General features: G+C 36.0%; 1 protein-coding gene across 1 annotated transcript in view; it reads right to left on the reverse strand.

The window, feature by feature from the left end:
- Window positions 1-25274, reverse strand: part of LOC108576599 (PWWP domain-containing protein 2A-like) — a 52430-nt gene that overhangs the window by 7611 nt on the left and 19545 nt on the right. Inside the window, exon 2 of the mRNA XM_017939618.1 lies at window positions 331-649. Within this exon, the coding sequence (XP_017795107.1) occupies window positions 331-649 (319 nt within the window). The remainder of the gene's footprint in view (window positions 1-330; window positions 650-25274) is intronic.

A 25274-nucleotide genomic window follows, 5' to 3' on the forward strand; every position in this document is an offset into this window, starting at 1 on the left:
AATGAATCGAAAAATAAATTTCACTTAAAAATAAATTTCCCCAGAAGCTTTCGTTGAAAAGTAAATCTCAGTGGAAAATTTCAGTGAAAAATTTCATTGGAAAATTAATTTCACTGTAGAAATGGATTAAAAAATAAGTTTCACTGAAAAATAAATTTCCCCGGAAAATATGATTGAAAAATAAAATTTCACTGGAAAAACGAATAGAAAAATAAGTTTCACTGGAAAATTTCGCTGAAAACTGAAAACCGCATGCACAGAGAACCTCTCCCTTTTCCTCGTTTCTGATAAAAGGGAAAGAAGCAAAAAAGGGACGGAAAAGAATATTACCTGCTGTTGCTGCGGCTGTTGCTGTTCCTGCTGTACCTCGTCATGCTTCCGTTTTCTGCTGACGTCCACGTTCTCGCTGTTCTCGTTGCAGATCGATCTACACTTGCTACAGAGCACCTGGCGTGGCCTGAGTCTGACCGTTGGACGTGCATTCTTGTACCTGGCCGGTGGATTGATGTTCCTACGAAGATCGACTTTCGCCACGGCCAAAGAGCTCTTTCTTTCCTGGAAGTAGCTGAAACGGGCAGCGATCGTTGCCAATTTGTCGCCGTCAGGATCTGGTACCGGTTCAGGGGGTTGCACGCCACATGGTAGACCTCTGTAAAAATGTGAAAAATAAGGAATTTCAATCGATGTTTCTTTTATTAGCATAGGATTTAACAACATGGAAGGGAGAGAAGAGGCATCGATCGAGTGACTCGGTGGACTGGGAATGCTAGGCTATGTTGCTGGATATCTGGGTCATTGACAAACTGCCTCTTTCTGACTTCAGTATTTTAGAATATATTCGACCGTTTACGGTGGACTGATAAACGTGATACAGATTGGCCATATTTTAAATTGCACACCGGTGGAACTGAAAATTGAAGATTGCGTGGGAGAATTGGGGGAAAAGTTTGTGTGCGGAGAGATAGAAAATTGTGATTCTAGTACGTTCGAAACGAGGTTGCTGTGTTATGCTGTGAATTAATTTGGAATTTGGGATGGTAGAGAAATTGAAGGGAATTAAGAGAATATTTGGAATTTGGTCGCTGAGTATTTATTTCGGCATTAATTTGGATATCTGGAATAGTAGAGAAGTTAAAGCGAACAAAAGTGAATATTTGAAATTTGGTCGCTGAGTATTTATTTCTGAATTACTTTGGAAATTTAGAATAGTAGAGAAATTAAAGAGGAAAAAGTGTACATTCGAAATTTGGTCGTTGGAAATTTGGAACAGCAGAGAAATTGAAGAGAAAAATGTGTATATTCGAAATTTGGTCGTTGCGTATTTATTTCTGAATTACTTTGGAAATTTCGAACGCTAGTAAAATTAGAGAGAAAAAATTGAATTAGTATCCTTCGAAACTACTGAAAATTATTATTCTACATCCGATAATAAATTAAACGACTACTCTGATTCCTGAAAATCACACAGAAAGCAAAAGAACACTCCACCGATATTCTAAAACGGCTATAATCCGACGAGCGCGAATATTTGACATCTAAAAACGAGACGGAAAAAAGCCGTTCCACTTTGAGACACTATAGAAAAATAGAAGAAACGAGTTAACAATGGATGAGCGAGTATTCGATAATAAAGGAATCTAACAGTAAAAAGATCTGGAATAGTAAAAAAAAAAAAAAAAAGAAAAGAAAAAGGAACGAAATGAAAAGAGGTTACACGTCCTCCTTTCTAATAATATAGACTCCAAAGTCTTTATTTGTCAGACAACTGCTCTGACCATTAGTCCATTCAACCGTCCGACAGATTCTTTCTCCTTAATCCTGATACTCGAAAGGGGCGGCCATTTTGAATAGCCCAACGAGCTAATGGAACGGACTTCATGATTAATGGAGGCACGCGAGGACTCTGAACTTTATTACATTCAAAAACATCCTGTGCGTCTAGAGGTTAATTCCGACAATCTATTTCGACTTTTCCTCGTCGTAAAAATAAAAAAAAACACTCCGACGTATTTTTCTTCGAGCACAACGCGAGTCGTTGAGATATTCGTCGGTGCGCGATGAAACAGAACACGGGCATATCTGTGACTCGTCGAATCTTATCGAAAGCGTATCCTTTCGCCTAACTTTGTCAAAATAAAGAAAAAACATAGAAAACACACTTAAAACGCGCCAAGAATTTGCGCGACAAAAAGTCGAGCAAACAGTGGTTAATCGCGTAATAGTGGACAATGGGGGAAAAACCGCGAAGCGAGGGAAGATTAAAAATGTGTTCAATATACCGGGTGTCCCCGAAGTAGCGATGGAAAAATAGCGAAACTAAGGGGACGAATGTACGTGTGAAACTAAGTCGAAAATGTGGAGTAACATTTTTCGATACGAAGCTTCGTTTTCGAGTAATTCGATGTGGAAGTTTCGTGAACGTCGCTCGGAGTATTTCAGCTGTTCGCTGTTAATATTCTCTTCGTGGCAGACGAGAGACGGTTGATCACGATGGCCAAGCTGTTTTAACATTTGATTCATTTTTTCTAACGTGATAAACCCAAACACAAATACAGCCAGTTTACAACGATGTTCGTTAGACGTAGGCGTAAGTGAGATCGTGTGTAAGTGCACGCGTGCTCGAAGAATCTTCATCGATTCACTCGGAAATGAAACTTCCTACGAGGAAAATGTTACGTTTTCCACTTGTTTCTTCGTGTACCGATAATTCGTAGATACGGTGTATTTACGATGAAAAGGGAAAAATCACAAATTCACGATTTGTGTTTGGTGGAAAAACAAAATGACGGTGAATTACAGGGAGAAGAAAAAAGAGGTGGTGGTGGGGAAAGGTAAAATCGCGAGTATGCAACTACACACGTTTAATGAAATGTAAGAGGGAAATGATATTGATCCAGGTAGATCGAATCGCGGTAAGATAATGAAGACCTTTCGTAATGAAAGTACTATTATCATAATAGCCTTGCGAGAGACTACATCGCCAGCGATGAAACACGTAAGCAGCTAACCGACACTCGGGCCACAGTGAAGTCATTGTGCCTGGATTGCGATTTCGTGACTGGCTAGGGGGATAGGAAATGAAGAACGAAAGGAAAAACAGTGGAATTCCTGTCTATAGATAATCGATATGTTTCTTGTAAACGAACAGAGTTGAGCAAATTCTAACCTATTTCGTATGAAATTCACTGAAATCTAGGGAAAATTGTAATAGTTCAGACGAAATAGGGGAATTTTTGTAGAAATTGAAAAATAATTCTACGCTTTTCTACAGCAAACCGACAAGTTTCTTAAAAACGAACACAGTACTTGAGAAAATTCTAACCTATTTCTTCTGAAATTCACCGAAATCTAGGGGAAATTAGTTCATGCGAATTAGGAAAATTTTAAGTAGGAATCGAAAAATAATTCTACGCTTTTCCACAGAAAATCGACAAGTTTCTTAAAAACGAACAGAGTACTTGAGAAAATTCTAACCTATTTCTTCTGAAATTCACCGAAATCTAGGGGAAATTAGTTCAAGCGAAATAGGAGAATTTTTGTTCCCTTTATCGCCGTCATTCTGCGTTCAAATTCCCGTTGCAAGATAACCGAGAAAAATATTTTTGTCTTCGAAGTAAAATCACAGGAAATTCTGATCTTCTGTTATTCTTGTTACTTTTTTTTTTTTTTTTTTTTTTAAAGAACTATACAGAGAGCACTTTATAGCATCCACGTTTCGTGCATTAATCTGCAAGGCTTGGTACATATTACGGATTAAAAATCCGCAGATGTTTTGTAATCCTCTGTACAGAGGAATTTCTAATTAAAGTGCTGTAAGTAAGTAAGTTCGCTTGTCGAAGACGTTATCTATGCTATAAAGTACGGTGTCACGAGATACGGGCAATTTAGTGATTAGTACAGTCCAATTTATTTAATGTGAAATTTTAAAAATGTATCTCACGATGATAAGCTTGACGTAGAGAATATTAAACATTCCTTTTTATTTCATCTATCTTACTTGATTTAATTAAAAACGAGAATTTAAATGTTATATTTTACTTTCGTATGAACTCGACTTCAGGCAAATTCCTCCATTATCATTCGTTTCCATGAGAAAAGTATGAATTTTAAAATATAGGGTGTCCAGTAAATTATATTAAAATCGACAAGGGAGGTAATTTCATTAAAAAATAAATAAATAAATAAAAAAAATGTGCAAGTTTTTTGATTGCTTGCTTTACTTTCCGAGAAAAATAATTAGGAAATCAATTAAAAAAATTTATTGCATGTTTTTTATAAAAAAAAAAAAAAAACATTTTCTTGTCGGTTGTACTACGATTTATCGAACAGCCTGTAGGAAATAACGAATACTTTGGAAGCTAGTTTGGAAAAAAATCTATTCCCAATTCCAATTCCCAACAATCCTCGTGCAAATTCTACATTCCAAAACTTTAGTTCGCCAACAAACAAATCCTTTTACTATTAACTTTTCACAACAGAAAACTAAATTTCATTAATGAACGAATTCCCTACTTTCGCCTTTACAAAACGATTGAAGACTTTCCGAAATCGAGGATTTTTCAGGAAGATAAAGAAACTTTCCTAAAAATCAGAAATTCAATTGTTTTATACTAATTTGTTATACCAAACAATAGAGTTTTTCTACGATCGAAAAATAGAGACGACCAAATTTCTCTACCAAAATCAACAATTCCCTGGCAATTTCAGAAATTACATTTCCTTTCTTTCGTTTTCTAAAATCTAAAAATGTCCAAAAGTATAGATAACCAAATTTCTTCCCCAAAATCTTCAATTCCTCTCTAACAATTCCAGAAATTCCATTTCTCTTCTCTCCAATTTCCTAAAATCCAAAAACAGAGATACCCAAATTTCTCCCCCAAAATCTTCAATTCCTCTCCAACAATTCCCCAGCAATTCCATTTCTTTCCTCTCCAATTTCCCAAAATCCAAAAATGTCCAAAAACAGAGATACCCAAATTTCCCCCCCAAAACCAACAATTCCTGTCTCACAATTCCCCAGAAATTCCATTTCTTTCCTCTCCAATTTCCCAAAATCCAAAATGTCCAAAAACAGCGATACCCAAATTTCCCCCCCAAAATCTACAATTCCTCTCCAACAATTCCCCAGCAATATCATCCAACCACCAGATCCCGAAGAATCACTTAAAAAGACTCCCACAGAGTTCTCAATCTCGAAGAAGAATTTTCCAGGATCGCGATAGGGAAAAGAGCGGCGGAGGGCAGAGTAGCAAAAACGAGCGTTGGCTGACCGCTAGGCTAGCAAGCGGTTTCATAACGTCGAGGAGAAGAGAAGAGCATCGTGCAGATGCACGGAAGTCGGTAGTGAGGTCTGTTGGTACGGTCTGGCCAAAAGATTATTGGGTAACAGTCGGCCAGGCCAGGCCAGGCCAAGCCAAGCCAAGCCAAGCTCTAGTCAGCCATCGCTTCGACTCGCTGTTTCATGCACGGTGAACAACACAACGCAGCCAGCAGAGCAACGTGGCTGTGGTATTGATTCGAAAAGGGGGCGGACAATGAGCGACAGCCCGACGCTGCTTGTATCCATTAATACTTTCCGGTTTTTCGATACCGTCGAAAATTCCAAATGAGAGTTTCAAGATGAAAGTCAGCCAGCACACGCACACACATAGAGAACACAGGCTTGATGAAAAGAGGAAAATGAAGAGGAAGATGAAGAATAAGAGAGACTTCCACAGGTCGAGTAGAAGCTCGATTCTTCTTCTTCTTTCTTTTTTGGAATTTTCCTCTTTTTTATCTTCGTACAACGAGATGGTGTATATGTTGATATGTGAGGTTCTTTTTCGTGGTTGGTCGAGTATGTTGTCTCGGGGATTATTTTCGTGGGGCATCGGTTTATTATTCCGCTTTTCTCCGTGCGTGTTAGAAGGGGAGGGAGAAAAGAGTCAACTCTCGCTGCGTGGGAGCAGGGGGTTTTAATTTTGGCGAAGATTGCGGACGAGGGTCGAGATTGTAGGTTTTTAGTCGAAAGATTTTTTTTTTTATGAATGTGTGTATAGACCAGTCGAGGGTGTTTTATTTGTGTGTGTGTGTGAAGGTGCAGCACTCTGTGCGAATATTCTGCGCTGAAAGGTAGCGTGGCGAAGATATTTGTAGGTGCTTTTTGGATTAAAAAAAAAAAAAAAAAAGAAAAAAGAATCATTGTGAAAGAGATATCCATCGGTAACGTGAAGAAATATGACGGCCTGATTTTTTTAGAATGCATTCGACCGAATATATGGGAAATATGGGGACAGTTTTCAATACCGAAGAATATTGGAATTGTTGAAAATTAAAATTTTAGCTTGGAGTTTTTTCTTTTATCGATCGTAGGTATTATAACGACCTCAGATAAATGGACAAATAAATAATTAATTCGCAAAATTGAAAATCGTCAGATGTCGAAAATAGGAAATTTTTGAGAAAAGGGAAATGAAAATTTCTATTCAGAAAATTAGCTAATTACTGAAATTAAAATTGGCTTAAATTTACTCTGCCGAAGTGTTACAGTTCACCTTCCGACATTTCTTTCGGTAGTAAATCTCTCTATTAGAAAATTCATCCCAAGGAATAAAATGAAAATTTCTAACTTGCAACAATTTTCTCGCCGAGACGAAACATACCTTCCCAATTTTTACCTCACAATCTCTTCAAATGGTGTTTTCGCCCCTAAAACCGTTTCATTGCCGAAACAAAAAATAGTCTCCCCATTAGCGCCAATTAAACCAAATTTCCGCAAACTTCCAACAATTTGCCTAAATTTTCGATGCACCGAAAGCTTCCCCTATCAGATTGCGTTCTCGTCAAATTCCTCGGCATTTCGAAAACGGGACTGCCGGTCCATTTTCACTTGTAACGCCTGGCCTCGATACGAAAATTCCTCGGCTCTTTTCAGAGAAGAGAGGAGGCTCCTCCGCGTTTCGTAGGGATTTTTCAATGAGGCGAAAGCCCACACGCCAGCGGGGCTGGCTCTGCCATTCGTTTATTGTTTATGCACACGCGTGGCGTCTTATGACGTCCCCGTTTTCCAGAGTCCCTCCACGTTCCTACGGCTTCGTGAGTAATTAAGGTAGCTGCAATTAGAGACATACTAGCCGAAATGAGTAATGAGTTTCAGCTGACGGACGACACAGGTACATCTTGAACGAAGAAAATTCACGAGCGTGCCAGAGCGAGATTGAAGCACGTAAATGTTCCTCGGCCCGTAGTCTTTATCTCTCGAATAAATAAGATTGAACGTGACAGCGACAGCGATGACATACGTCTCGGTGAAATAATCGAAAAATTACTCTGGCGAATACAGAATTACTGCTGAACAACGTATATTTTCGTTACTTAACTGTGACACGAGATTGTTCGTCGTTTGTGATTTGTTTGTTATGTCGGTGTGACAATTGTAAGAACAGAAATTATTCGCGTGGGCAACTGTAATGTTAATTTATTCGAATTTAGGGTATATTGTAAATTAAACGTAGAAATTATTTTGAAATTAGATGCATCAATAATTCAATTCTACGAGAAATTAAAATAGTAAATGTTTGTATTAGAGATGAAGAAAACTTGTATGGAAGAAAACTGGTTAAATCTGAAATCAAACGAAATTACATCCGCGTAAAAATATATTTCAGAGGAAACATAAAATGTGAACATGAAGACGTAAAAGTTTCTCTAAATAATTGAAGACTGGACGTAAAACCGGTTGTAAATGCAATTAGACTTTCATTCTTTTTTATGATAAAAAACTTTCTGTTTCTTAATTAACGAGTCTCTGAAGTGTTGAAACAGAAGTATTGCAAGTGTGATACAAATAAAACATAATATTTATTACTGACACTCGTAACATTGCTATATCCAATTTTCAATTATTCCAAAAATTTGTCAATTCTTCGAAAAAATTTGCAAAAAGATAAACACAAATTTTCTTCAAATTATTGCTCTCTTTAAGTTCTTTAAATAATTAGTACCGCTGATTATATTAATTCTTAATCCCCGTACATTTTTATGCAACGACAAAAATCACGCTCAATTCAATCTCCATAAATCCCATTCACCCTTAATTACATTTAAAAATCCCGGGAATATAGTAGAAAAATACGTTCCATTAGGGGTGGCAGGTTTCATCAGATTAAGATATACAAGCGCCGGGAGACCGGCCCGAAAACGAACCGTATTTTCATAGAATATAAAAACAAATAAACGGGAATGAGGTCCCAGGGGGAGTTTTTCGGGGGGCGACGAAAAATCCACATTCGTCGTTCGATCCTGCAGTCGTGAAATCTCGCGTGAGGAACGAGCTTTCCGCGGACCTCGAGAAAAAAAAAAAAAAGAAGAACTTTTGAAACTTGTGCATTCAGCCCGCAACGCGTTCCACCGGTGAATAATGCGAACGGATCTCGCGGTAATGTGATTTATATTGCACGGTAAAATATAGGTGATTCATTCTGGCGAGGGAATTGGGACATGCAGGGGTCGGCCAGCGAGAATCGCGAAAGATTCTCGCTCGTTTTCCACACGCAACGCTCGATGATATTAGACGCGTTATGTATCGTGGAAATGATGAAAAGTGTGGTCTAATTGAGAAAACAGCTCGATATCTTTATACCCGTTAGCCCTTTCATCGCTGCTGGCGCTTATGGAGGCGCTTGGGAAATTTGCTTGGACCGTGCTTTTGGCGCCCTTTGGCTGAATATTTGCAAATTTGAAATTTTTCGATTTGAAAAATCTTGACATCGATTTCACAAATTTGAAATGCTTTAGTTTAAAAAATCTTAAAGTCAATATCACAGATTTTAAATATTTTAATTCTTAAAATCTCGAAATCAATTTTACAAATTTGAAACTTTTTAATTTCACAAATTTTAAATATTGCAATTTTGAACATTTTTAAAACAATTTTGCAAATTTTTAATTCTCCATTTTCGCACGGTCAAAGTAAAATACTCTGCGGCTGTAAGTAAATATCTACCGGGTGTCACGCGCGTTACGCATTGAAATCTACCACGGTAAAAGGGTTGACCTAATTATTTTTTCTAATATTTGACAGTGTGAAAAAGGGGCGAATTTAGAACTACCAATGCATTAACCCTTTCGTGATTAACGGAACGCATATATCCCACTTGAGTACTCAACTTGAGACAAAAAATTCCTAACCTATAAACTGAGAAAGACGAATTAACTCGTCATTGGTCCACCAATACTTAAAACACAACAGTTGGATCATTATTAAACCAAGAGATTACTATTAAAATTTCGTTTGCAAGAACCAAAACGAAATAATTGATAACAATTTAAACATAGTTCCTATATCCAACGCAACAGATCGAGGGCGCTCCAGTCGCCCTAGTTCTTTTTTTTTTTTCTTTCACTTCCGTTGCGTTGTTCCGGTATACCATGTGAGTGCGAACACGTGCAACGTATTCCATAACATCCAAACATATATTTTTCTTAATCTCCTTTCCAACGCAGTTATTATGTAAATATATACAAATTGAAAATTCCACGCCTATAATTATTTTGCAAACCAATTGCATAATTATTACACATTTTTCATTCTACAAATAACAAAATTAATTATACAATTTAATTATACAAAAAATACAAATGTTTAAATAATATCGATACGATAAATTTACGAAAAATCTTGAAATCGTTAAAAATTATTTTTAGGTTATGTGGTACGATACATATGCAAAGTCATTGTGTAACTGTTTACAAAAAATAGGTGACGTTTTTGTCGAGAATATTAATAAGCAACTGTTATTCATGAGATGATGTAACGTGTTAATCGATTACGCGGGCCTGCGTTTGATAAGTGCGATTCTAGATGTCGGAAGTCCCGCTCGCGTTGTGGAGAAAGATATCACAGCCATTTAATGTTCCAACAGAATATGTTAGAAGAGACATCTAACACTTCATTTTTCACTGGTGATAAACGAAGAGCTGTGTTTTCCTCTTTTTAATAATCACTTGAACTCGAAATCTTAGCAATTTATCGTATTAAAAATACAAACACTTCACAGATGTAAGAATTTCATTTTTCTTATATAACCTGTGTGATAAAAATGATTGAGATCGTATTTCAAGACTTTTATTATTTTTCGTTTTTCTTTTTTTTTTTATTTTATTTAGGCGACTACTTTAACACTAGAACAACCAAAACTGAAGATAGTGTATTTTGTTCCATTTTGGTGGTACTAGGTCTATGCAAAAGTTTTCAGTTTTTTTTCCCTGAAGAGAATTTGTTTTTTGTTATATTTATAATTAGTTATCGTAGGAGTATTAATATTATATTCAGTATATTGAATTAACTGCAATATTGTTACTAGACTGCGAATTTTTATGCAAATTCACATTTTTATAATTAACGAAGTACAACCTAGATAGGCAATTATTTTATTCACTAAATTACTAGTGAATTACTTACTATATTGTAACGAGTACTACATTCTGTGTTTAATTACATATTCTTGCTTATTACGTGCATTCTGTGTATTTTCGTATCTTCAAATTTTCCATAAATGCATAAAAATCCTAATTACTACAAATACCAACTGTGAAAAATTAAACAAAAAAAAAAGGAACACACAGTTCCTTTTAATTCCATCGATTTACAAGCAATAGAAACTTTTGCATGAACCTAATATTTAAATACACTACATACATAAAAAGCTTCCAAATTAGAATAATTGATAGAAAATAAATTAGCATATATATAATTATTTTTCAATTTTAACAAAAGTCACTATATAGAATTATTACTGAAAACTAAACTAGCCTACATAATTCCTTTTTTATTTTAACAAAAATCACCGTGCGTTTGTACAAAACCATCTTAATTTCTACAATTTACAGCAAGAAATCTGAAATCTGTAATTTTTACGAGTTCAGTTGTCCCAGTGTTAAACGTTCCACTTTACTTTGTAATTTCCTCGAGTGTGTAATCTTATCGAAGAGTTTTTCATACGGAAATTTTCGCCAGCAGACGATAACTTGTACGCGACAGAATATATATATATATAAAGAAAAGCAGTTATTTATTTTTCCTTAAAATAATGAATCAGAATGAGTTAACCGGTTTTAACGATACACCTGGTGACGTGTGCCTATACTTTTACTCGTAAATCCGATGCTTCGTGGCCGGAGGCTTCGTAACTAAGTGGTTACATAAAACGATCGTGTGATGTGTAACCATTTAAATGTTCATAAATGTAGAAATCACGGTATCAAACGATGCCAACGATGTTTGCATCGAAAACAAACAAAAAAAGAAGGAAAACGAGCAATTAAAATATCCAATTACAGACGTTGGCACTGACCTATAAATTACTTGGAATATTGCGAGACAGAAATATTCGTAGATTTTCTACGAAAATCTAGGGAGAAATTTTTCTTCGATGTTTCACGTCGAATATCGAACTTATTTACGACAGACAGATTTTGACGAAGATGGAAGAGTCTCGAGGGGAACTGAGGTTGATCAAACATTCGGGGAGCTTTCAGAACACAAAAGTGAATCGATTCGAATTTCAGTTTTGATGCTGAATTCGAAATTTAAGGAAGAAAGGCGAATTTTGGAGGAGAAAGCTCGAGGAAAATTGACCTAAATCCAGAAAAATCTGAAGAATAAATCTAATCAAGTCAAATTGAAATTTTTCTGCAATATTCCACATCGGAATTAAGAAAATTCCAACGTGGAAAGCTTGAATGAAATTTGCCAAAATGAAATAATTCTGGAAGACCTAAAAATTAACTCAAGTTTAATCTTTCTTTATGGTATATCGTACAAATTCTCAAATTTTACAAAAGCAGGTCAATTTTCAGAAAAAAGAAAACTAGGGATCAAATAAAACAATTATTTTTAAAATTTTAATCTACAAAAGTCATTGAGAAAAAGTTGCTCGTCGCTCAAGTTGGAGCAATGATAATAATCGAAAGATTTCGAGATCTTTCAGAAGTCAACCCTAATAGAAAATATTAATTTTTATGTAAATGATTAGAATTTTTCTCAGTGACCAACATCTTGATGGAAAAAGTAGATAAGATTTAATTAGAAAGTATTAAATAAAATTGAAAAGGAAGAATAGTTTCTGCACACAATACTTCTACCAATATCACAATATTCCGCACAACAATAACAACAACAGTTACATCGAACTTCCTATAAATACCCAAAAAAAATATTTTCGTCACCCAGCACAGCTTATCACTGACGAAAACAAAATTCCACGATCGACACAGATAATCAGCGTTGAAAAAATATTTACTCGATCGATATTGGTGATCGGTGAACCAAAAACAAAAATTTGCATCATCGATAACGCTTTGAACCAAAACAAATTTTAATCACTCGTACTCCTTACACATAATGAAAAACATCGTTATACCGCAACCTTTCTATACCAACGTTACAACAGTTACGTTCTCTGTGAAAGAGAAAACAGCTTAGAGAAGGTTCAGTAGAATATGAAAGATTCACGAGGTTCTGAAGTGGAGGAGCAAAGGATAATATCAATTAATATTCAAACCTGTTCAATTTCATCGGGTCAAATATGAAATGTAATTGAAGAGACAGAGAGAGGGACGAATTTGGAGAAAGTGGAAGAAGAGAAGAAGAAGAAAAGTGGATGGAAATAAAAGTGGTTCGTTGAACCCCGAGTGCGTCGCACAGGGTTGCTCTAACGGATTTCAGTTTAACGATCCATGGCGACGCTTACGTGGCCATCTACTTTGTACCTCGTCTGGAATACCTCTCCGTGCGCCGTTCTGCCTGGCAATTGGTGTCGTTCTCACAAACATCGACGATACTCTCTTTGTTCTCTCCCTGGACAACCACCACAGCCCGTTTATACCTAACCACGGATGTATAGCGCCTGGTAGCGTGAGCCACCTTTGCTTATGCTATTGCAACACACGCGGATCTTCTTCGAAAGCCATAGAAAACAGCTGTTTCGCGTCGTACCGTGAGGACGATTCGCGGAAAGACGCCCATGGAGACGACGAGAGGCCCTTTCTCTCGCGAACGAACTTCGCGATAACTGGAAAGTTGACCGAACTTGGCGAATAAAGGAACTGGGGGAATAGTAAATGAACAGTCCGGTGTGATAACTGGAAAATTACAAATTTGAGTCTTTTGGTTGTAAACTATTAGAGAAAAAAAGAGACACTCTCTTTTGGTGAGAGAAGCACAGAGTTCTGAGGCTCTGGTGAGTAGTTATAATGGAATTGAGGGAATAGTAAATTAATAGTCTGGAGTAATAACTGGAAAATTCCAAATTTCAGTCTTTTTTGTTGTAAACTATTGTAGAGAAAAATAGTCTATGTGATGGCGGGAGAAGTACAGAGTTCTAAGGCTCTGGTGAGTAGTTACAATGGAACTGAGAGAATAGTAAATGAAGAGTCTGGTGTGATAACTGGAAAATTACAAATTTCAGTTTTTTTTTTTTTGTAAACTATTATAAAGGAAAGAGACGCTCTATCTTTTGGTGAGAGAAGCACAGAGTTCTGAGGTTCTGGTGAGTAGTTACAATAGAATTTAGGGACAATGGAATTTAGGGAATAGTAAATGAACAGCCTATAGTAATAACCAGAATATTCCAAATTTGAGTTTCTTTTTGCAAACTATAATATTATAAGAAAAGAGACACTCTATCTTTTGGTGAGAGAAGCACAGAGTTCCAAGGCTTTGCTGACTAATAATAATGGAAATGGAACCGTCATGCTGACTCTTCTTCTTTTTAAATAGGAGGAGTTACTCTCTTTCTCTACCCAATATAGGTAAACTATAATTAAAAAACAAAGTGCTCTATCTGTTGGTGAAAGGAGCACAGAGTTATAGTGCTCTGGTGATTAATTAAAATGGAAATGGAATTACCATGCTAATCTCCTTTTTTTAAATAAGAATTACTCTTTTTCTCTACCTGACACAGCTAATACTCTCTTATATCAAAGTATGCTAAACATCAATCCACAGGAACCTAAAGATATTAAAAATATCACATCAGAATACATTCTTCTAGACTATTTATAATTCTACTCCAAGATTTTCAGTCACAAATTGACTAACACCACCGAATAAGATTTACTAAATTTGTTTTATTTATGAAAAATTAAGCACCAAGCATCTACTCTGATACTAAAACTGAAAGGATATCGAAACATTTTAACTTCTGATTTCGAATAATCCCGAACGACATTTCGTGGACATAAAACAGCAAGAAATAGATGAAACAAGTGTGTCAAGTTCAGGTTCTAGTCCTAGTACCGAAAGGGGTTAAGTGTTTTCAGTATATTTTTCTCTTCCATTGTTCTTATCAGAGATATCGATATCGATGCACACACCTTAAAAATACTAACCTAACAAATAACTCGTTTTTTTCTTTCGACGAGAAAAATTTTCAAGCTCGAATTATTACAAGAACGATGAATTTCCGTGAACTTCAGTTAATTGACAGCCATTCGTACGGAAATATTTAACGACATTTTTCGAGCGTTCAATTATTCCCCTTTTCCTACTTACTCATTCACGTCAATCCTAATTTACACATTGAAATACCGCAGAGGCTAAAAAAAAAAAAAAACAACCGGTACCGACTTAATTTTAACGTCATTCGAACGTCGTTTCGCTGTTGCCATGCGAAATTTAACGTTCCATCGGCGAGATGATCGTACCGAGACATCTGAAGATGATTCGCAACGAGACAGCATTTCTGAACTTCTATAAACGCTCTCGAATTGTTAAAATAGCCCATCCAACTTCTCTCCCCTAACTTTTTCACGTTCTCTGGAATAGTAATACTAATTTTGTGTAACAATAATGTTCACGCGGTGAAAGTAATATTTCTATACTTTTTACAAACTTAATTAACATTGAAATTGCAAAAATTGTTCTTTTGAGCTCGAAACGAATTAACCATTTCTCTGCGGCAGATTTCAATACGCAACTTTAATTACAGCCCCAAAATATCATTTTTTAGACCGTGCAAAAATTTGAAATTCGCGAATTTTAAGAAAACTTTTTGAAATTGAAAGATTTAAAATTTTAAGAATTGAAGAATCTTTAATTCTTACACGGTTTAGAAAAAGATACTTCGGGGCTGTAACTGAAGTTAATTAATTAAATTTAAAATTCGTGAAATTCGAAAGAACTTTTAAATAGAGAAATTTTTAATTTTTAAAATTGAAAAATTTTAAATGGAAGCACTCAAAGGATTAAACTAATATGAAAGTACATCTATAAACGCCAAAAGTAACGAAAGGGTTAACGAGTGTACACACATTTATCGAATCGAAGGATATTTTTAAAACGAAAATAAAAACAATCCAAGAAGAATCTAAATATTCGAAAAATATAAATACAGAAGAGAAGAATACACGAAAAAATATTCTTCGGAGCACTAAATTGCCCCACGTTGATGTCCTAGGGTTAAAAAAGTATCACTATCAATCGTCGAAGCTTCCGTGAACGCTTCCAGAGATCTTTGGAGCATGTTTCGCGGCGGGTTCGATTAATTTTCTCTTTTTCAATTCTGACACGAGTTTGTCGTCGCGTCACGTTGGGCCTTTTCAACAGATCTGACGTAATACACGGGACTTTCTCTCTCTCTTTTGTCTTCGAACGTGTCTTTACGCGCGATTGAATTGTTGCAACGAATAAGTAGCCATAGAACGTATCGTTTCCAGTCTCGAATTTGAATAAATAACGCGGAATTATTTACAACCTGTGGGATTACACGAACGCGTGTGGGAATTATATGTTATATGGAATTTCGATTGCGTAACTGACGGATTTTAAGAAAATTCCGAGGATATTATTTACGATTCGGTGTTTCGAACAGACGACACAGGAATTATTTGTGAATTAATATCTACGTAGATGAATAAGGCCAGGATTATTTGTTGCAGGAAATTTTGATAAGTTGCAATTGTTCGCGATTCTATGGTTGAACGGGTAATCTAAAATTATTCGTTACGTGGAATTTAAGTGATTAACAGGATCGTTTGTTGCTGAGAATTATCTGCTGTTGGTAATTCGTAGAAATGGAATTATCGCAGAATTATTTGCAACATTGCATTTCGACGAGTAACGGAATTATTTGCAGAATTTTTAGAACTAATTTGGGTACTATTTGCAGAATTTCTGGAATTAACTTGGAACTATTTGCAGAATTTTTTAAATTAATTTGGAACTTTTTTCAGAACCATTTTTTACAGAACAAAGCACTCGGTGGATAACTTAGGATTATTCGTGACTCAGGATCTATTTATAACTCAAAATTAATATAAATAACTCAGAATTATTTATAACACAGCGTTCAAACGAATACCATGGAATTATTTATATTTCACAATCTATGCAAACCAATTCAGAGTGATTTTCATAACGCAAAACATTCAACGAATAAATTTCAATAAATAACAAAATATTAATTACGATCAAAAATTACCTACAGTTCAAAATTAACTATAAAAATGCACGAAAAAATTATTTACATTTCCTAAAAATTTATGCAAAACAATTCAGAGTGTTTTTTTTACAACAACAGAAAACATTCAGCGAAGAACTGAAGGAAACCTCGCAACGTGGATTCTTAAGTTTCATTTCTTTCTGACTTTCTTCTCTTTTTTTCTCTTCTCTCTCCCGTCTTAAGGGATCTTCAAACGATACCAGGTTTAATCAATGGCGCGATTCATCCGGCACGAAGTGAGTTTCTCGTTTTTCCAACTTCTTCCACGAACGTGGCCACCGTCCACGCGACGGTTATTGGCGAGCGAAAAAACACGGCCGGTAATACGAAGTTGCGGAAAAGTTTTTCACGAACGGGTCTCGAACGTTCTCCTCTTGGCGCACGGAAGAAAAGTTTTAACAATAGAGTATAACGTCCAGATAAAGATACACCGTCCAGACGGTTTTTTCTTTTCTTTTTTCAAAGTTTATCGTCGCTCGCGATGCAAGTTCGACGGGACAGCATGAATTACCGACGGTAATAAGCCTTTTCTTTCATTCGATACACGGCGAAACAGCGTAACGTGACCATCTCTATTATTCTCGTTGTTACCGACCGATCAAAACAATTTTCTTTTTTTTTTTTTTTTTTTTGCATGAAAGACCTTCGATGTGACGATGTTAGATTGGTGTCTTTTAGGCCTTTTGTTAACCTTTTCTAGCTTAAATTGTGGTTTTTGTTATGTTTCAAGTAATGCAAGAATAAAAATTGATTTTCTGATTTGTTTTGGTTCCTGGAGTGAGACTTTTTAGTGAGAATATTAAGAGATTGTTTGAGTATTTATAATGGGTCCATTTAAACTGGAAAGGGTTAAGGAGTTAAGTTAGATTAATCTTGACGAGTTCGAAAAATTGATTTTTTCTTTGAAATTCTGCTACTTTATTTTCCAGTCGCGCAACACAATCCTGGGTTAGTCGATAGAGAAATTAATTTCATTTAATATTCCATCGAACAAATCTAATTTCACAGACCTGTCCATCACGAATAAAATTCACCATCCCAAATTTCAATATTTAAAACAAAAATCCCCCCAAAAAATTACCGTATCTTATTACCAAAAATTTGGTCCAAAATAGAATTTTCCTCACTTCAAAATAAATCCTCAAGGGAGAAGAAAGTCTAACCGTTTCATGACCAAATTACTTTTCTCAAAAACTTATCATTCATAAATCGACCTACCGTGGACACTAAATTGAGATTAAATTTGTTTCGAATATTCAAGTGAAAAATACACTCCAAAAGTTTGGAATCACCGAGCATTGCAATTTACACAAAAGTTTCCAGAAAAGAGTTAGGAACTTTGAGAATTTTTTCTCATTCGAATCAATCGATACGAGATAAATTGACAAATAGAGAATTGAGATGAACTTCAAATCTATAAAAACTTAGCAGCAGATTTAATATCGATGAAGTGTGGGAGGTGATTCCAAACTTTTGGCCGGTAGTGTGTGCGTCCACCAATCACGAAAGGGTTAAAATATCTCCACAGTCACCTCTAACGTTTTTATGTACAATCCTACAGCTCTATTTGACAATGAACTGGCAGACATCGAAACAAATTCGATAAAACCGAATTTTTCTCCGTCTAACTAAACGACACAGCGATGAAACGGCCGAGACGAAAAGTGATTTTGTACAAGCTGAATGACAGGCGATGAGAGACAAGGCGAAAGGGGGAAGAAGGAAAGGAAATGTGTTAATAACAGGAGGTTGGAGTGCGTGGTACAGATATAAAGGAACGTATTGTATGTTAAGTGCGGTACAGATTGTGTACACGATGATAATGAAGTCCTTGTGACCCAAAAGGGATGAATAATTTTTGCACAAGGCTTGTAATTGTGTTACTCGGTTGTAGGAAGGATGGCACACGATTGAACCGCGTCGAGAATAAATTCGAGAAATCACTCGGCAATTACGTCGTCGTCGTTTCTTCTTCTTCTTCTTTTTTTTTTTTTATTTTGCCAGGAGAAGGATTACCGGACGCGTGAAAGTGAAAAATATATCATCGACGGTGAGACCGAACACTTACTGCTAAACATAGAGAGAGGTGAAGAACTTTTAAAATAGACACTGGCGAAAATTGCTAATGGAAACGAAGTTGTTCTTTTGGAAAATCTGAAATGTACGAAAATATTTGAAAATATTTTGAAATATTGTACGAAACGCGGGGTTATTTCGATACCGCACCGCGTGGAATATCGTGAAATATTTAAAATACGGGACACTCTGAAAGTCTCCAGCATGGAATATTTCGAAATTGTGTAACGTGGAAAGTTTTCGAGTTTTATGGTAGGAAGTGTTGCAAAATATTTAAAATACTGAATATTCCGAACTTCGCTAACACGGGACACGCAAAAATATATACAAAATATCCCAAAAATTCTGCAATGTAAAATACTCCAAAATTCCATGAAAATTAGATATGAAGTATTGAAAAATTTGCAATGAAAAATATTGCAAAACATTTCAAATATAAAATACTCCAAGCTTCCATAAAATTAGATATAAAATATTGAAAAATTTGCAAGAAAAAATATCCCGAAAATTCTGCAATGTAAAATACTCCAAAATTCCGTGAAAATTAGATATGAAGTATTGAAAAATTTGCAAGAAAAAATATCCCGAAAATTCTGCAATGTAAAATACTCCAAAATTCCATTAAACGACATATAAAATTCTGCAATAAAGAATACTCCAAATACAAAATACCCCAAAAATCACAAAAATTCCAACAACTTCTTGTTTCATCTAGCGCACAAAAATCGCTAAAAAAGACAGAAATAAAAATTGCAAGGAACGTCAGCACAGGGTGCAATGAACAGTTAAATTCGCCGCAAAAACCTTGGCAATATTTTTTTACGCTATATTATGTATACGAAATATCCACGAAAGATAATCGCGAACAATGGTGTAACGTTTTAATTTGCAAGTTCAACGTGGATAACAAAAGGCACGCATAAAACTCTTGATTGTTTCCCACGGTTTGCAAATTTTTCTTTTTCCTTCCCCCCCCCCCCCTTTCTTTTTCCCTCCGCACCGGCAAAACATTTTAAACTTGCATCGCACCGCACGTTATTGTGTTATTCACACCTTACGTGTGCATGTAATACAATCGTCTGTATACACTACAGCTGAAAAGTCTGGGATCAGCTAACTTTCCTTGCCATCGTTCTATACGTACGTATATACAACCGTGTACAATCGAGCGTAATTTTCTTTCGTGACAGAATATTGCATAAATAATGGGGGACGTTGCATGCACCGGTGATAAGAAAAATAAGATTTCCTCTCTATTTCTTCCTTGAATTACATTAAGATTACATTGTGTGGAAATACGTATTGGAAATGGACCATGCGAAGCTACATTTTGCAGCGTTCCAAATGAAACAAACTGTATTAGCAGTAATTTTTCATTGCGAGTAAGCTTTCGTTATTTTTTCTTTTTTTTTTTAGCAAAAGATCTTTTATGAAGTGAATCACGTGGAACATGTTGCTCTTCGTTTTCAAATATTTGAAGATTTGAAAGAAATAAAGGAATATACGGTGGTATTTAATCTTGGGTTATTCTGATAAATTTTTACGACATTTTGAGGATTTAGAATTGTTATTTTCTGTTTGCGTCGGATCACTTTAATGGATCTGAGAACAGGGGGGATTTAAAGTTGACGTAAGATAAATTGAGCCTCTTTGATTGGACAATGGTAAGACTTTACAATGGTAAGAGTAACAGAGTAAAAGTTCCGACGTTAGGTTTGTCATGCCCTGTCGAAATTAATTCGGAGTTAAAAAGCATAAAGCGAAAAGAGAAACAATCTTTCCTCAGTGAGCGTTTAAATCCCATAGAAAAATAATTGGCAAAAAAATGAGAATTATGACGTTAGGTTTGTCATATTTTATCAAAGTTAAAAGTTACAAAGCAGAGAAAAGACAATCTTTCCTCAGCGAGCGTTTAAATCCCATAGAAAAATAATTGAAAAAAAAAAAGATGAAAATTGTGACGTTAGGTTTGTCATATCTTATCGAACTTAATTCAAAGTTAAAAATTACAAAGCAGAGAAAAGACAATCTTTCCTCAGCGAGCGTTTAAATCCCATAGAAAAATAATTGAAAAAAAAAAAAAATGAAAATTGTGACGTTAAGATTGTTGTACCCTATCAAACTTAATTGAGAGTTAAAAATCATAAAGCAGAAAAAAAGACGATGTTCCTTCGGCGAGCGTTTAAATCCCCGAGAAAAATAACAATAAAAAAGAAATTACCCCGGGAATAATTTCATTTCTGAAATTACACCTGGAAGTACCCCATCAATTGCAATTATCCTCTAAAAAGCAACTTTACAAACGAACGGTCCAACGAAAGTCGAGGGCAAGAGAATCCTCTTATCCTCAATTCTCGTTGCTCTAATTGTAAGACACAGTTGGCCACACTTCACGGAACACCGTGTATACGGTTCGCCTTAGGCGTTAAAACGTTCCAGCAGCAGAGAACAGCCTTGGCCATACATACGTTTCTATCCCCGTATAGTTGCCACGGCCGCGAAATTTATTTCATCCATTTGCTAACGTCCTCCATTGACAAGTTCCAGGCGAAACCGCAACCTCGCCGTTCGAACCCCCCGTTCCCTAAACACACCATCAAAATTCATGGGTTCGTCAATTCGACGACGCGACACCATTTCGCCGCGTCTCGAATAAAACCGTTTTAATACCCCCGTATACACGTTGTTAATTCGTCTGGAACAGATCAGCTTCGACAGGTGAAAAAAGAAAGAAGAACAAAAAGAAACGCACAAACGTAGGGAGGATTCGTGACGTTGGAAAAGAGAAAAAAAATTCAATTCCTCATTCTCCTCCATTTTCTGCATTTTCCCTTCTTTTCCTTTTTTTTTTCTTTTCCCCTGCATTTTATTCTGTCCCGTCGTTATCCGTAACGAGAACACACACAGTGGCGGTGACGTGAACAACGATGGGGTACTACAAAGAAATAGTATTTATAGGATCCAAATTGAATCAGGCCACCGTTGAATCGGGAGCTGTTTAAATATAATACCACGAGAAAGCGGGCTCCGATCTTTTTAACGACGCTTTCGGAACGCGCGTACCGATCGATCACGGTCAATTTTGCCCTTTGTTTAAATTTCATTCAATCCGGGAATTATTTCCAGCCACTTGGGCCATCAAGTTTGTCCTATTCTCTCCCTCCCGCCCCACGGTTCGGTGTTTCAAACAGAGCCAGAGTCTTCTTTCCGCCGATTCTGTCCACGATGGAAATACAGGGGAAACTTTGCCGATACAGAGTTCTTCTGTGGCTATTAGAGGTATATTTAAGGATTTTTTAAGTATTTCTAAACTGAACGTTGAGAAATAATATAAATGCGAATCTCTTGGATAAAAATCTTATGGAAATGCACCAAGAAAACATTTTGAAGTTAAAATTAATTCTGTGTATTTTAATGCCTAAACTTAAAAAAAATTATGAACTGTAATTTTCTCGAGATAAATAAAAGGAGTTATGTACGATGCGAGATAAATTTTTACCAAAGTAAAAATTTCATTGTAAGTATTACAATTACTGAGTTAAGAAAATTTGTGCTTTATGGTTGTGGTATTGCTATATTTTGTAGTTGTAGCTATTGTAAACACGTGGTTATAATTAACAAGAAAAATATTGCAAAATTTTCTCGAGGTAAAGTGATTATGGAAATTTCGCTGTGGACACCCGGTATACACAGGATAGAGCCGTGCAGTACACAAGCTACGTCCGGCTGCCAGTGACAATACTGTATATTGCTTTGCCCCAGCGAGTCGCTAGGATGGACGATTTCCACGACGATTTGCAAGAGAAGTCATTAGGACGGCCATCAATCAAGCACCGAAATGGTGATACTACGATCCGCACGAACCACAATATGGCTAGCGACAATATGGAGCCATCCCACCCTTTCGCTAAGCGTACAGATCAGAGCCAAAATGGTGTTACGTGAATTTATCATTACGCTATGATCTCGTGAGAATAGAAGGAATTTCTTTTTCTGACGAAAATAGCACCCTTAGGATTTTCTTCGATACCGATGCATGGTATCAATTTTTCGCATGGTAATTAGACTGAAAGTGAACTACAAAGTAGCATTCGTTTAAAAAAAAAAAAAAAACAGAAAAAAGAATTAAGTGAGAATATAATTGTTTAACTTTTTTAGAGTAGTGTAAGAGGAATTATTTAGCATAAAATGCTTCTCTTATGATTTTCTTTGATGTTAATCCTTTTTTTTCTTTGAAAGGACAAAGTGAAATATAGTCGTTTCACTTTTCGGAGGATTCATCTGGGGAAGGTAGATTTTCTGTTTAAACCAACATGAAATGAGTTTCTCATGAGGGGAAAAAAGTTCTACTGTGAAAGATAAAGCAGTTTTCATGTTAAAAAGTATAAAATGGCGTCCACTTAAAAAAGTAGTCCAGCACACTTAAAAAAGTATAGAGTAGGTTCCACTTAAAGAAGTAGTTACACAACTGAGAAAGAGTCATTCCAGAGGGACAAAAGAAGTATGAAAATAATACATCATTTTGAAAAGTATAAAATAATTTTCAGCCAAAAGAGATGGAGTTATTCTCAGGTTGAAAAGTGATTATGAAGATGCTTCTACTTAAAGAAACGATCCACTTGATACAGAATGAAACTACTTTCACGTTAAAAAGGTAATTATACCGTTTAAAAAAGCACGGAGTATCATCTTCCATTCCAAAAAACATAAAGTACCTTTAAGAAAAATATGAATTAAATTTCGTTTAAAAATAACACTTTTTTTCAATGCTACGATAAAAATTAATAGCAAAAAATCATTGCCTCTCGCAGATTAAATTTGTCTCTTTGAAAACGGGGCCTGTGATAAAAATAAAAAATTGACGATTGCTGTTTCGAGTTAAAAGATCGAGTCGAGTTCAATGGAAAAAGTAGATTGCTCGTTCGCTGAATTACACCTTTAACGGGTTGTTCTTAAAACCACGTTACATTGTTCCACGTTTCTCTTCCTGATTGTAATTTACGGTTTCCTAATAACAGGCACTGTTGCGCAACGTTCGTCAAATAATCACGAAACGAAAGTAGCCATAAAGAATCCAACGTTTGTAACATCTTCGCTTTTTGTACTTCACAATTTTTCCACGCACTCTTCATACTCGACACGAAAGTATTTCTTTTTTCTTTTCTTCGTTTTCATATTCGAAGTTTACAAAGTTTTGTCAAACAGTGAAACTAGAATGAATCGAGTTTATTCCTACGGATTGTAATTCAGCAGGCACGTCGCTCAAGTTCAAGTGAATCTCAAAGTTCGCTTCTCACGCAACTGGCAAGCGCTATATAATGTTTCTATTGAATTCAATTCTCTGAACTCAATTCTCGCTAAAGTTGTGGCCGGTCATCATTTAATAAGCCCGATCTACTTCATCTATTATGCACGTCCAAAACTCGTGGACTCGGTATTTTCCCAAGCAGAAACGTGTCTAACCACTTTCCTCTCGTTTCTCTCCACGCTGTGTATATTATCATGGTTATTACCTTTCAATAACCATTGTGCCTAAAAATATCCGCATTGTCCATTGTCGGGGGAAATAAAACCTAACGATTCCTCTTCTCGTAATGAGCAACGAGAGAAAAAAAACACGACCATGATGTCTAATAAAATAACACCCAAAGAGAGAGAGAGAGAGAGAGAAAATGAAGGTGACTCTGAGTGAGTTAGTGAGTGAATGAGTGAGTGAGTCAATGAGTGAGTTAGTGAGTGCGTGAGTTAGAAAGTGAGTTAGTAAGTTAGTGAGTGAATGAGCGAGTGAGTTAGTAAGTTAGTGAGTGGATGAATGAGTGAGTTAGTAAGTTAGTGAGTGAGTGAGTGAGTGAGTGAGTTAGTAAGTTAGTGAGTGGATGAATGAGTGAGTTAGTAAGTTAGTGAGTGAGTTAGTAAGTTAGTGAGTGGATGAATGAGTGAGTTAGTGAGTTAGTGAGTGAGTTAGTGATACAGAGAGAAAGTAAGTGCGAGAAAGAGAGAAAATGAGAATGAGTGAATGTGAGAGAGAACGAGGGTGAATGAGTCAGTGAGTGGAAGAGAACGAGAAAATGGAAGAAAGATTAAATCTTCGGTAAGAAACACGTTGAAATATTGTAACCATTACCGTTCGTTCTCCGTTTTTCTTTGTATTACCTGTAAATTTTGCACGTTTGACATTTACGATGGAATAAAACGAGTCATCGTCGACGGGAGTAAAATAGAGCACGAAACAAACGTCGAAGACGTTGGGTACAGCGATATTAACGTTAGCACAGATTTCCACCTTGATTCACGACACCTTTTCTTCACTTATTTCATTCTTTTTCTCTCTCTCTCTCTCTCTCTCTCGTTCTCTCTATCTATCTATCTAGATTCTTCTCTCCTTTTTTTTTGTTTCTCCTAGTTTCACCCGATATTTTGCCAAGGAGGTAAAGATCAGATAATCGTTGCGTAATTTCGCCACGAAACGAATCCCGCTTTCGTTGTTTATCGCCACACCATTCCGTCCGCGGCTTTTCTATCTTGATTTATGAATTTATTATGGGACCACGAACAGGCGATTATTATGCAAATGAATAGGAACAAGCGGCAAAGTAAGGTATTATTAACGCGTCGCGAGCGATTCCACGCTGTTACCAACGACGCTTACTAAAAATATGCCATTGCAAAAATACATTCTAGAAGAACCATTTCGAAACTGTACAACAGTTTTTAGAC

This window comes from Habropoda laboriosa, unplaced genomic scaffold (assembly GCF_001263275.1).
Source record: "Habropoda laboriosa isolate 0110345459 unplaced genomic scaffold, ASM126327v1 scaffold385, whole genome shotgun sequence".
Classification (NCBI taxonomy): Eukaryota; Metazoa; Arthropoda; class Insecta; order Hymenoptera; family Apidae; genus Habropoda; species Habropoda laboriosa.